The sequence below is a fragment of the Theropithecus gelada genome, chromosome 2, assembly GCF_003255815.1.
Source record: "Theropithecus gelada isolate Dixy chromosome 2, Tgel_1.0, whole genome shotgun sequence".
NCBI lineage: Eukaryota > Metazoa > Chordata > Mammalia > Primates > Cercopithecidae > Theropithecus > Theropithecus gelada.
In genome coordinates this window covers 140,830,406-140,844,756 of record NC_037669.1, presented here as the reverse complement: position 1 = coordinate 140,844,756, position 14,351 = coordinate 140,830,406, and the positions used below count along the sequence as shown (strand labels likewise).

The 14,351-nt window shown below is 36.5% G+C and overlaps 2 protein-coding genes across 2 annotated transcripts in view; one reads left to right on the top strand and one right to left on the bottom strand.

The window, feature by feature from the left end:
* Positions 1–1,410, bottom strand: part of P2RY12 (purinergic receptor P2Y12) — a 46,080-nt gene extending 44,670 nt beyond the window's left edge. Inside the window, exon 1 of the mRNA XM_025376279.1 lies at positions 1,290–1,410. The gene's annotated coding sequence lies outside the window, so the exon portion shown is untranslated. The remainder of the gene's footprint in view (positions 1–1,289) is intronic.
* Positions 1–14,351, top strand: part of MED12L (mediator complex subunit 12 like) — a 342,999-nt gene that overhangs the window by 289,592 nt on the left and 39,056 nt on the right. Inside the window, exons 33-38 of the mRNA XM_025376276.1 lie at positions 384–493; positions 692–827; positions 1,640–1,801; positions 4,353–4,715; positions 6,519–6,675; positions 11,268–11,479. Coding sequence (XP_025232061.1) covers positions 384–493; positions 692–827; positions 1,640–1,801; positions 4,353–4,715; positions 6,519–6,675; positions 11,268–11,479 — 1,140 coding nt within the window. The remainder of the gene's footprint in view (positions 1–383; positions 494–691; positions 828–1,639; positions 1,802–4,352; positions 4,716–6,518; positions 6,676–11,267; positions 11,480–14,351) is intronic.

Genomic DNA, 14,351 nt, shown 5'->3' with positions numbered 1-14,351 from the left:
TAGTAATTGTACAGCAAACACAAAGTTGCAGATAATTGAATTACATGACTTTGGCATTATTCAGGTTTAATTCAACTATAATTGCATCATAAAAATGGACATCATAAAAGATTTGGAACAAAAGAAAACTAAGTTTATTGGTGCCCACATTCAGATACTCACTTCCCTTCTTCATTTTATTTAATTTTGAATGAACTGTGCTGAAAGAACTAAAAATGGTGATAAACATGTAGGTAAGTGAGAGAAAAGATAAGATAATCCATAAACTAGAGCATCCCTTGTTTTTTTAAAGAAAAAACAATGAAAATTTGACCACATAAAGCAATGGGATGTTGTTTTCTACTTTACAGAATGCAAATATTTTACTGTATTTTATCTGCTAGGTAGGAGGAATGTTTGACACGGTGCAGAGGAGCACCCAGTGGACTACAGACTGGGCCCTCCTACTCCTTCAGATCATTACGTCAGGAACTGTTGACATGCACACTAACAAGTATGTTTTTGTCATTTCACATTTATCTTGCTACATGTATGCATGGTATAAGCTTTGATATACTGATGACGATTTCTGCCACATCTTATTTACTTGGATACTATTAAAAATTTTGTGCCGTGAATAAAAATACTCAGTTAAATAAGTGTATTTCAGTTTCACTTTAAGATGAAAACAATTATTTTCTTTCTTTCTTAGTGAATTATTCACAACAGTTCTTGACATGCTGGGTGTTTTAATCAATGGAACATTAGCCTCTGACCTATCAAATGCATCCCCAGGGGGATCTGAAGAGAATAAGCGTGCATACATGAATTTAGTAAAGAAACTGAAAGTAAGTTTGAGATCAGCCTGTGTTAAGAGCTCAAGTTGTTCATGGATTTATTATCTAGTGCATTTTAATTTACTACTCCTTAAATTAAATGTTATTAATTGTATTCAACTTAATTTAATGTGATTATTTGCTATTTGTTTCACCTAACCTTATCAGTACCCAGAAGTTACAAGCACATAACCTTGATTATTTTTTATTAAAATTATATTATAAAACATGTTTAATTTTTAAAAGAACTTTAGAAATCCACTGTTAAATGTATAACCAGAATACTAACATTAGATAGATTTAGGTTAACTCTATGCTTGGACTGGCACATGTAATTGAAAACTATCTGCATTGATATTTATAAATCGATTCATTTGACCACTAACAGAATCTTTTAAAAAAATTGTAAGAAAACAGTGCAAAAAGAAAACAAATAAATCTGATGCGTTACCAATCAAATAAATCAATGGTTACCTTGTAATCTGACCCTGGACATGAGAAAGTGTTCTGTTCTGCAGCTCCTGCATTCTGATTGTGATTGCTACCCTGGATTTTTGTCATTTCAGCACTACGATGTTTGTTGTGTAACAACAGTGCCTTTGTGTATGTGTTCTATTTTCTACTTAAATAGAAGAAATGAAACACTCACTACTCTATTTGGAACTGCCTTGTAGACCATGTTCAGGGTTAAAGAACATGCGCTAAGCTATAAAAAGGGAAATGTTTCATAGGGAAACTTCTTTCTGGTTAACTTTTGCCTTCATTGTAATTTCTGTCCCGCTTCTCACTCACTCACTCTCTCTCTCTCTCTCTTTTTTCTTCAGAAAGAGCTAGGAGACAAGCGATCAGAAAGTATTGACAAAGTTCGACAGTTACTACCTTTGCCGAAACAGACATGTGATGTCATCACTTGTGAACCTATGGGTTCCTTGATTGACACAAAAGGAAACAAAATTGCTGGATTTGACTCTATAGATAAAAAACAGGCAAGAGTAAATGTTTTTTCTCATATATACATTTATTTACAAAAAATCAAATACTTTTTCTTGTCTTACCATAGGATATATAAAATATCTCAATTTTGCTGTTGATGTTTTTAAGGCATATGCTTGTCTTCTAAGTGTACTTAGTCATTGGCATTATCATATAAAGAAGTCATATCTTTGAAGATCTTCATTTTATATGTTTAAAGGACTTAAAATGTTTCCCTGAATTTAAGTAAATTTCTGAAACATGCCAAGAGAAACTAAGTAAAAGCTTAGTGTAAAAAAAAAAAAAAAGAGCAAAAATAAGTTCTGATTTTACTTCAGATTGAGAAGCAGAATACATTTATCAATACAAAATTTCTTGTAAGCTGAGCATGGTGGCGCATGTCTTTAGTTCCAGCTATTTGGGAGACTGAGGCAAGAGGATTGCTTTAAGCCAGGAGTTTAAGGCTGCAATGTGCTAGGCTCATGCCTCTGAATAGCCACTACACCCTAGCCTGGGAAACAAAGTGAGACCCTGTCTCTGGGGGAAAAAAAAAAAAAAAACCTTCATGTAGTAAGCTATTTCGAATAAAAATTGTTTGAGAAAAGCGGTCAGTTATTCTTTTAATGAACATTAAGCAACCACAGACATTCCACAATCACCAAGATGAAAGAGTTCCTACCGTGAAGGGGGAAGTAGACAGACAATTACAGTGTGATGAGATTTGTGTGTCATGGTACAGAGACAGTATTAGGGGATAGAATAGGGTCCCCAGGAAAATTGACATGAGTCATTTTGAAGGATTAAGAGTTAGCTAAGAGGTAGGGAAAATTGTGGTACAAATAAAGGGAGAGTTTATAAGAAGACATGAAAGAATCAGATTTACCAGGGAATTTAGAGTAGTCTGAGAATCTGATACCAGTTTGTGTAAAGAAAAAAAGCTAAAGTCATGGTCAAGTTTGAGTTTGCAGTGTCAGCGGACTTCTGGTAGTAAGCCATCTGGAATCCATTTGGATATGTGGTTTTTACACCAAGGAAAAAGTTCTCATCTCAAGACAAATATTGGGAAACAGTCAATTTACAGGTGATAATTGAACCTTGGTTTTGTTTTGTTTTACTTATTTGTTATGTATTTATTTTTGAGACGGAATCTCGCTCTGTCTGCCAGGCTGGAGTGTAGTAGTGCGATCTTGGCTCACTGCAACCTCTATCTCTATCTCCCGGGTCCAAACAATTCTCCAGTCTCAGCCTACTGAGTAGCTGGGATTACAGACATGCATCACCAGGCACAGCTAACTTTTGTTTTTTTTGGTTTTTTTGTTTTTTGTTTTTTGTTTTGTTTGAGACAGAGTCTCACTCTGTTGCCCAGGCTGGAGTGCAGTGACGTGATCTCGGCTCACTGCAACCTCTGCCTCCCAGGTTCAAACAGTTCTCTGCCTCAGCCTCCTGAGTAGCTGGGATTACAGGTGCCTGCCACCATGCCTGGCTTATTTTTGTATTTTTAGTGGAGACGGAGTTTCACCATCTTGGCCAAGCTGGTCCTGAACTCCTTACCTCGTGATCCACCTGCCTCAGACTCCCAAATTGCTGGGATTACAGGCGTGAGCCACTGCACCTAGCCTTTTTTGTGTTCTTAGTAGACACGAGGTTTCACCATGTTGGCCAGGCTGGTTTCGAAGTCATTACCTCAGGTGATCTACCTGCCTCAGCCTCACCAAGTGTTGGGATTACAGACTTGAGCCACTGTGCCTGGCCTGAACTTTGGTTTTAGATGAAGCTACTCATAAAAGAATAAGTATAGATTACAACAGTGACACTCACATCTTAGGGAATGACTAAGTAGTTATTTGGTGGGCCATTTAAGGAAAAGTATTTCTAAATTGGCATTTTAAGGCAAGTACCAAGAGATGTCACCAATTAATGTTAAGAATAAAAACAGGGTAACAGTTTGGTTTTGTTTTTGTTTTTCTGGAGTCAGTAAAGATAAGCTTGAGTTAACAGACTTTACTTATTCCTGCTGCTACAATTTAATTCTCTAATAATAATATTATATTGAGAGAATGGCTTATTAAGTACAGGGCTCCCATATTGAACCAAGTTCATACAGATTTAGATTGAAGTTAATACTAACCCATTTAGAGGTTGACTGTAACTTGACTCTTAAATTTCATATTATCTTAAAACTTACAAATATATTACAGAGATTTAGAACTGGTTATAATTTTGTAAGATTAACTTTGCAGTCTTAGAATTTTTAGCAAAAAACTTTTAGAATTTTTTTTAGCAAAAAGAGGAAATACATATTGACAATAAAATATCCTAGACTGCCTGTGTTGCCTAAACAGAGCATCATGTGGTATAAAGAACTGTAGAACTGTGCTTACAAAGGTCTGAATTCTAGCCACTGCTCTCCAGTGATGTAGCTGTGTAATGCTCTCTGCTGTATTCTCGGGTTCTCTAGGGCTCATGCCAGCCAAAATGTTCTCTGAATCTTTGTTCCATACAAGCCTGGACTATGAATAAGGAAAATATCTGAGTGTGCTGTCATAGAGTGCTATTTTCCCACAGGGTCTCCAGGTCTCTACGAAGCAGAAGGTGTCCCCGTGGGACTTGTTTGAGGGTCAGAAGAACCCAGCTCCTCTGTCCTGGGCCTGGTTTGGGACAGTCCGAGTGGACCGAAGAGTAATCAAGTACGAGGAGCAGCATCACCTCCTGCTGTATCACACACACCCCATGCCCAAGCCCCGCAGCTACTACCTCCAGCCACTGCCCCTGCCTCCTGAGGAGGAAGAGGAAGAGCCCACATCTCCAGTTTCTCAGGAACCAGAAAGGAAGTCAGCTGAGCTGTCAGATCAGGGAAAAACCACAACAGATGAAGAAAAGAAAACAAAGGGAAGAAAGCGCAAGACGAAATCTAGCTCAAGAGTTGATGTAAGTGGGGGAAGGAAGGAGAACCCTGGCTCATTAGCCTTTAGTATGAGATTTACTCGTGCTCAAATCATTTCCCTTGAAACATTACCAAGAGCAGGGTAAGTTTTGTTATGACAGTTCTCCTAACAGGTTTCTGCAGTAATTAACTAAATGGCACACAGTGACTTGTCACAGACAACAAGATTAAAGCTTTTGATTTTCCCTCCTCCACTTTTAATACTTTTATTTAATTGTAGGCTTCCATTGTGATATTTAGTTAATATTTCAGTGTCTCCCAATTTCTTCGGGTTTGAAACTTCAATTTTTTGAACTATACAATCCCATTCTCTCACATACTTATGTCTAAAATATTTATTGTATTTTGAGTGGTTGATATCTTCAGTAAATAAACATTGAAAGCTCTATTTGCTTTTTCTTCAATAAAAGTTGGAGTTAACATAGCCAATAGGATGTTCCTGAGATTTTATATTTTACTATTCCATCTTACCCTCCTATATATTTTACTTCTGTACCATGCTTTAGGCTTTATAAAAGATGAAAATAAACCTAATTTAAAATAGTTTTACTTCTTGCTTCTCTATTAGTGTTCCCCAAGTATAACAATGTTTTAATTACAACAGAAATCTGTTTGATGGCAATTTAGAAATAATTTTATAAACCTTGAGAAGTAATGCGTAAAATGTCTTTCTATTTAAATTAAATTAAAACCTGGAAAATACTTGATAGAGGATTTGAGACGTTTTAAATGAAATTCCACGGCGTTCTTGCTGCACAATGGAAGAAATATTCACCATTTAGTTCAGATATTCATGACTGGTTATGTTTACCTGTGTGAGAACTAAAATACATCTATTCCTAGCTGATAGCTTGGTGATTAATACTATTCTAGAAATGACCACCACCACTTTAGGATGCCACTTGAGCATCAGTACCCTCTTCTGATTCAGTCTTCCTACCAATATTCCTTTGCCTTGAAGGGATGTTTAAAATGGTCCAGACTGAAACTTCCTCAAATTTGGGGTTTCCAGCCTGTCAGTCCATATGGATGGGCTTTTGTTCTTCTCAGATGCAAAAGCCCTGAAACCCATCCTGCTCCCCAAGTCATTCTGGTCATGTCCCCTCTTCCTCTATTCTTCCTGAAGCTACCTCTTTTCAATGAGATATACTCTGGTAAAATTGCAGGGAAATGAGATTTTGTTTCTCTTCCATCCTCTAGGGCTAGACTAGAGGAGGGAAGGTTGGGAAATTGAGACCTTCAGGTGTGATCCTTGGAGGCTTTGCAGCTACTATAAAGAAGAGGAAGCATGGGGGATGAGGGGAGTGTCTACTTCTTTAGAATGATATCTGGAAAATTGCAAGTGAAATACCATCTTGGCCAAGGAGTGGTTCTGAAGCACTGTAGGGCTCTCTGGTATAATTCTGCAGACCCAAGATACCGAAAAGGCGTTCTAAGTTGAAATTATCAGGAGTCTTAGCAACCGAAGGTGCTTTTTCAGTGATGAGTGTCGTTTAGTATTGGTATTCCTGACACACTTGTAGTCTTTTGAAATAGAATTCAGAAGAGATCCTTTTCCATCTCTGCCCAATGCAAGCCAAGCACTTTCTAAGTCAAGGAAAAGTTTACCTCAAATGAATATTTTCCAGGGGATTTATTAACACTCTTCCTTCCATCTTCTCCTTTATAAAAAATAACTTTGTACATTGGGATAGAAGGTACCTCAGATAGCTTACTGAAGTTATTTGCGTTAATTAGCTGTGTGAAATGTGGAGTTAAGTAACTTTTTTAAAAACTTTGTGTTGAAGGAATATCCACAGAGCAACATATACCGAGTGCCTCCTAATTACTCGCCTATCTCCTCCCAAATGATGCACCATCCACAGTCCACCTTGTGGGGTTACAACCTCGTGGGCCAGCCCCAGCAGCCCGGCTTTTTCCTTCAGAACCAATCTCTTACTCCAGGTATGTGACGAGAAAGCACGGATCACTCAGAGATGAAAAACAGCTTGTGGTTCTCTTAGCTTTTAACCTGAAACCTCCACAAAACTTGGACATTTCAACTACTGAGTGCTCAGTTGACATTTCTGTAACTCCCTTCACACAGAAATTTTTTCTTTCTTTTCTAAAATAGGTTAAATCACGAGTTTATGTACTGATTTTGGAACTTTTATTTAGTGTTAAAAGGAAATTAGCTAGTGATTCTAAGCTGTAAGATATAAAAGTTGATAAAGATTTTATGTTGTAAAATTTGTGTGTATTTTTATCAGATATAATTCTTATTGGCATTTTAAAAGATTGCACAATATTGCACAGTGTCTTTTATTGTTCTGAATTATCATGACAACTAAGAAAATTGATTCAGCAAGATTTAGGTAACAACAAGGAAAACAAAATGTTCCTGATTTTAGTATTGCTTTGGCTCAAGCCCATGTAGATTTCTCATCCCAAATGAAAATTTTCTAAATGAAAACATCTCTTAATTAGAAATGAATTCAATTTTCTTTCTATATGAAACATTGTATGTTTTAGCATGTTTAAATTATTTGAAATCTCTCAGCTTAGATTGATCTTCTGGTTTTTTCCAAATGCTCTTCAAATGCTGCTGAATGACTTTGTAGATGAAGAATAGAAGAAGATGACTGAGGCAAATCTCACTCATTTTAGAGGTTTATTGTGCCATTTTAACAAATAATTTTTAAAATTTTCTATTGTGATTTTTATTATAACTTGAGTGTGACATTTGAGGTCTGTGGAAGAAAATGTTTCATTTGTGGCTTATAGCAGGGGGAAATCCATATTTTGTCCTCTAAATTAGTGGTTAAAGGAACTGGTCTGGTAGTTAAGAGTTTTAGGTTCAAATCTGGTTCTAGCACTCTCTTGCTACATAACCTTGGCCAAATCTTAATTTCTCTGTGCCTCATTTTGGTCATCTGTAAAATGAATATGCTAATATCTATTCCCATAGGGTGGAGGATTCAGTTTTTTATTCAAGAATGTATTGAGCTTCGTGATATAGTGGACCCAGTTTTGGATACTAGGATATTGCAGTGACCAAAACGTGCAAAATACCTACTTTTTAAAAGATGAAATAAAGTTTATGTTACACACATGTATATATGTAAGATTTAAAAGTAAAGTGTAATAGTTATATAGCCTTTTGAAGGTAGCTTGACCCTGCAGACATGTTCAGTAAGTGATTTTCACATATTCCTAGCTCAGGGCATTTGTCCTTGCTGACCCCTGTGCCTGCAGTGCTCTCCCTCAGATATCTACATCACTTCCTGCCTATCTCTGTTGGGCTTGGTCACATTACTTTCTCACTGGGGCCTTCACTAACCTGTTTTAAATTGTAAATCCATACCCCTTCCCTCTACCCTCTGTTTCTCTCTTTTTTCTGTTTCTCTATTGCAGGGGTGTCCAATCTTTTGGCTTCCCTGGGCCACATTGGAAGAAGAATTATCTTGGACCACACATAAAATACACTAACAATAGGTGATAAACTAAAAAAAAAAAAAAAATCACAACAAATATCTCATAATGTTATAAGAATGTTTACGAATTTTTGTTGGGCTGCATTCAAAGCCATACTGGGCCGCATGCAGCCCACAGGCCATGAGTTGGACAAGCTTGCTCTATAGCATCTAACTTGCCTATATCTGACTTTCTTATTGATTTATTATCTTCCCAGAATGTAAGCCTCGTGACAGATATATTTTTTCTGTTATGCTCACTGCAGTATCCCCAGAACTTAGAGGAACCTCTGGCTTTATAGTAGGCCTTTAAAATAGATTGTTGAGTGAATGAATATAGACTGCGAACTGAACTCAGAGTGGAAAAGAAGGATGCAATCACCATCCTTTTAAACTTCCTCTTTTTAATGCCTGTTTCTAATGCCAAGGTCCATGTGAATTTTTGGCCATTTTAAACTTTGGAGATGTAGAAGTTTCTTTGTAGATACTGACACACAAGGACTGTCTGTGAATTGAAAGCTTACTACTTTGAAAAAGCACATAATCTCTCCCTGTAGAATACTATAGAAAGCTTTTTGTAAGTTGAGGAACTTTAGGTATGAGATGGCATTTAAAAAATAAATTTTGGACTGGGCATGGTGGGTTACACCTGTAATACCAGCATTTTGGGAGGCCAAAGCGGGCATATTACCTAAGGTCAGGAGTTCAAGACCAGCCTGGCCAATATGGTGAAATCCCTTATCTACTAAAAATACAAAAACAAAATTAGCTGGGCATGGTGATGCCTGAAATCCCAGCTGCTTGGGAGGCCAAAGCAGGAGAATCACTTGAACCTGGGAGGCAAAGGTTGCTTGAGCCGAGATCACGTCATTGCACTCCAACCTGGGTGACAGAGCGAGACTCCATCTCAAAAAAAAAGAAAGTAAAAATAAATAAATAAATTTTGAAAAAAAATTATTTTTGAGGATTTATATGAGCGAATTTATTTTCATTTTAAAAAAAGCATCCTCTAAAGTTACAAGACAGTATGTACAACATGATTCCATTCATATAGGGTTTAAATGCAAAACAATCTCCCACCATCACTCACATACAAAAACATATGTATCTTTCCCTAATCTTTCTCATATATACACACCAGTGTGATAAAGTTGTGAAGAAATGCATAGGATGGTAAACTCCAGATTCAGAATAGCATTTGGTAGGAATCAGTGAGGAAAGTAATTAGGTATACAAAGGGCTTCAGCCATATTTGTAATATTTTATTTTGATAGTTTCCCAGAGGTACAAGATCATAGAGTTAGGAAAATTTTAAAAAATTAGATTATAGTTTAATCTTTAAAAAGAATTTCCCTTTTCTATAAATGAATCTGTTTTTACATATTAATATACGTAATTCTTAACATGTAATATACGTTCTGATTGTTGCTTCAACAGAAGTTACCCTGCCATGTGTTACTTCTGGTTTTTTCCAAATGCTCTTCAAATGCTGCTGAATGACTTTGTAAATAGAAGAAGATGACTGAGGCAAATCTCACTCATTTTAGAGGTTTATTGTGCCAGGGTTGAGGACATGCCTGGGAAAAAGGAACACAAAATCACAGGAACATCTGTGCTTTTCCCAAAGAGGGTTTGGGGACTTCAGTATTTAAAGGGGAAAGAGTAGGTAGTAGGGGAAAGAAGGAGGAAAAAGAAGGGGAAGTAGATAAAAGGAGTAAGCAGTTTCATTCTTTTGAGGCTTTGATCAACATTCCCTGAATCTACATTTTACATATGAAAGAAGCAGGTTGAAGTTTTAGTCAATTATGGTGTGAATCTGCATTTTTACGTAAGATTAAGTAAACACAGAGTAGAGGAAGAGGTCAAATATGTATTTGTCTCTGATAAGCGGAGGGATGACTTCTAGCTCTGTCCTGCTCCCCCACAACCCCCGCCCCCACCATAAAAGCTGTTAATTTTAGAGTCAATCTCTTGGAGCTTACAAGGAATTTCCTTGTGAGCAAATTTTGAGGGAGGCCCCCTGGGGAGGTATGTAGCCTTCTATCTTTGCAGCTATCTATTTAGGAAACAACCCGGGGGATAGTTTTTCATGACTCAGTTCCCAACATTGACTTTTACCTTTGTCATAGTAAGTTCGGCATCCCAAGATTTTTAGTTTCTTTTCACAACTTCATAAATTGTATTGCTGATTGTGGTACTGAGTCTTTAAAAGAATGTGGGTTTTTCCAAAAAAAAAAAAAAAGCTTTAAAATGTTTGTTTTCATCATACATCTTGCTTTATAAAAAAGATAAAACAACTTTTATGAGGTGCTTATGTAGAGTTTTTTTTTCATTTACATATATCAAGGACTATTTTTGGTGAATGAAGAATTGACATTTATTGTGAAGCCAGCATATGTTGACTTTTTTCCCCTAACTTTTAAAGACATATGACAAATTATAATATACAAATATGTAAAGGATTTCCTGTGGTTTCTTAAGCATCAATATAATAGTTGCTTGTTTATTTGATTTTTAGCCTTCAAAAAAAGATGTTTTCTCATAACAATCATGGTATTTGAAGTTTGCAAGCATTTCAAGATTTTAAAGCATTTTCATGCCTCTACTATAAAACATGCATTTTCATTTTACCGTGGTGAAAAGGCTTCAATGACATGAGCTTCAGATTTGATGAAAAGTACAAAAGGATTTATATGAATGGCTTAAAAACTTGGCAAAATACATCACAAAGGCAGTATGTTTTATATAAGTAATATGTTCCTGAGGGCCTTGCCTAATTTAAAACCCATGTAATTATGAAATTATGCCAACAACTGTATGTTTTGTGCATTTCAATTTATGAACTGAAGACCTCCATGAAGTTATATCAAAGTAGTATAATTCACTTCTACATCACTCCCCCCATCTTTTGTAAATTATGCAACTCAACAGGTCTTTAATATTTGTGGCAGGTGGGACAGTGCATTGTTTTCTACTTTTTTCATAAAGTGAGACTTAGAAGATGAAATTTCTGTGTTTTGATAAATAAGAAGACCTGTTGCATTAACATAGTTAGAAAGTGTTTCCTTTTGGTTGCTTTTGTAGGTGGCTCCAGATTGGACCCTGCAGGCTCCTTTGTCCCAACCAACACCAAACAAGCTCTGTCAAACATGCTACAGCGGCGCTCGGGCGCCATGATGCAGCCGCCTTCTCTTCATGCAATCACATCACAGCAGCAGTTGATACAGATGAAGCTTCTGCAGCAGCAGCAGCAACAGCGGCTTCTCAGGCAAGCCCAGACTCGGCCTTTCCAACAGGTTTGTCCAGACCCCAGCAAAGGAGTCCTTTGCGTTTTATTACCTCCACTAGCTTGGGATGAGTTTGGGGTATGTGGCATATTCTTCCTGTATGCATATCGCTGTATACTTGTGTGAGTGCAGGTCGCTCTCTCTGTTACAGGCTTATAAATACTTTTCTTCCATTGTATTTTACTGTTATCATTGATCAAATAAGAATTTGATATGTCTTAGGTTTATTAAAAGTATACCTCAAAACAGAAAGAAGGACTGATGACTTTCTGGTCAATTAGAAGAAGCAGGTCTTTTATCCTTGAGGTGACCTTCTCTGAGCGCTCATTTTCCTATTATAATTACCACCATATTCTGTACTTCTTTCAGCTCTTGTTTCATGTATTATTTTTAGACTTATTACTGTGAGGTTATGTCTCTGAAGCCCCGATGTTTCTTAGGTTTCCTCTGATAGTGCCCTGCCTTTACTTTTTGTTTCTAGTGTATATTTAATAAGGTCTAGAGCAGAAAATAAATTATAAACAACAGTCAGGATCTGGATAAATTCAATTTAATTCTTGATTTATATTTCTGTTTTTGTGGCCTATAACCCAATGTTCTTTATAGAAGAGGTGATCCATGTTTAAGAAAACATCAGCACTTAGTATAAACTCATGAAGAACCTATGCATCTATATAAATACATTAAAATAAAGTATGAGGTGAGAATGGGGATTTCTTTTTCTAGTTTCTGTATACTTGTATTTTCTAGCCTTTCTAAAGTGGTCATGCACTGTTTTGATGATAATAGCTAACACTAACAGAGCACTTACTATATGCCAAAACATTTCTAAGCACTTAAATGTATTAGCTATCTTAGATACCAGGGTAACTCTATGAGTTAGGTACCTTCATGACCCTCCAATGGAAATAGCGAATCTACAGGTACATCCTGCTCTAAGAAAAATCACAATACTTTCAACATAGCAAGAAATTCAAATGCTTTAAAAAAATATTCTTTGTCTGTTGGATAACTTTCTAGGCATATCTCCATTGTGTAATTTATGGCACTCCCTGCATTTGGGCCACTTAGTGATGATTTTGGTGGATGGTGATGGTGAGGTTAGTCATTCACTCTTAAAAATGGTTCTTTTTTTTACCTGAATTATAAGGACAAGAGAGAAGAAACTAATTGAACGTATGATAATGCAAGCAACAGTCATCACCACGTGCTTGTCGCTCCCTGACCCCTGGCAATTGCTTTAGCTTCCTGAGTGTAAGAAAAGATGGGCCTAAGCTACTGCTTGCACATAAATGATGAACATTTGATTAAAATATGAAAAATTATTTAATTTGCCTAAGTAAGCAACATGTTTACAGTCATTTTTTAAAGCCTCATTGGGAGTTTTAGCTCTTTTTGGGAATCAGCAAAATTAGAGTTGTACTATTGCTTCAAATCATTTTTGAGTTAAAAAAATTCACTAGATGTTGGAAAACCATCCTACTAGAATGAATTTAGCCCTCTTTCAAAGTAATAAAGCCTAGGACCAGGTGCGGTGGCTTACGCCTATAAACCCAGCACTTTGGGAGGCTGAGGCAGGTGGATCACTTGAGGTCAGGAGTTTGAGATCAGCCTGGCCAACATGGTGAAACCCTGTCTCTACTAAATACAAAAATTAGGCATGGTGGAGCATGCCTGTAGTCCCAGCTACTTGGGAGGCTGAGGCAGGAGACTCACTTGAACCTGGGAAGTGGAGTTTGCAGTGAGCTGAGATCATGCCACCGCACTCCAGCCTGGGCAACAGAGTAAGACTCCATCTCAAGAAAAATAAATAAATAAAGTAAGTGCCACTTTAATTTTTTTTTCGTATCTACCTTTTTATCACAAGGCATAGTTTTTCTTATTTATAGCCCACTTTCAAACTGTTGCTGCCAAATTAACTTTGAAATGCTGTTAAGTGGTTCCTAGCACTAGGGGAAAGCCCACTGGGCTATTTATGGGTAAATACACCTGTCCTTAAAAGGTTCACTTCCTGATATAAGCCATGACACGATTTCAGCTTCAAAATTTTTTTAAATCATTTAATTGAATAATCTACATGTAATCAAAGATATCCTTGCATATTTGGAGAAGTGTACCTGGATGACAGCATTACTTTTCTTTCTCCTACCAAAAATTCCTGGCTCTATCCTTTTGTACCACCTACAGTTGTACTGCCTGTACCAATGGGAATTAATTGTTAGTTCATTCTTTTTCTGATTCTTTTGTGCTAACTCCATCACAATGTTGGATTTTTTTTTCTTTATTCTTCTCTTTTTAAACTTTTAAGACCAGAAATGCCTTCTTCAAATAGGAAAAGCTCAGCTTCATAACAGTGATTGTACAGTATTCACTTCTTCATCTCAAACTCACTTCATAATTGTTTTCAACAGTTGAAACTTAACTATGGAGTCTCTGAAGGGCTTTCACAAGTAAGATATGTCTTTTTCTCTCTTATCATTCTTCAAGTGTTAGATAATTGAGGAAAATAGTATTCTTAAAGGAAGAGAAATGCATATATTATGCAGTCACAATGTACAGTGATCCTGTAGTACATCGAGCTAATGAGATTTGCATGTAGCATCCACCACGGTACCTGTACTTAGGAGGTTCTGAGGAAATGTTAGTGCCTTTCCTTTCTCTTAATAGATCACGCATAAGCTATTAATATAACTGGAATTTAGCTAAATATGATGTTATGGCAGAAAAATTCTTGTGATAATCCTTCAGAATCTAAAGACAGAATTATATGGAATGTAAGCAATATTGAGCAATTGTTTTAATATATGTTGCTGGGCACAATTTGCTTTTCTAGTAAGTACTGACCGTTTCATGCTATAGCAGGAAGAATTTCTCAGGTTAC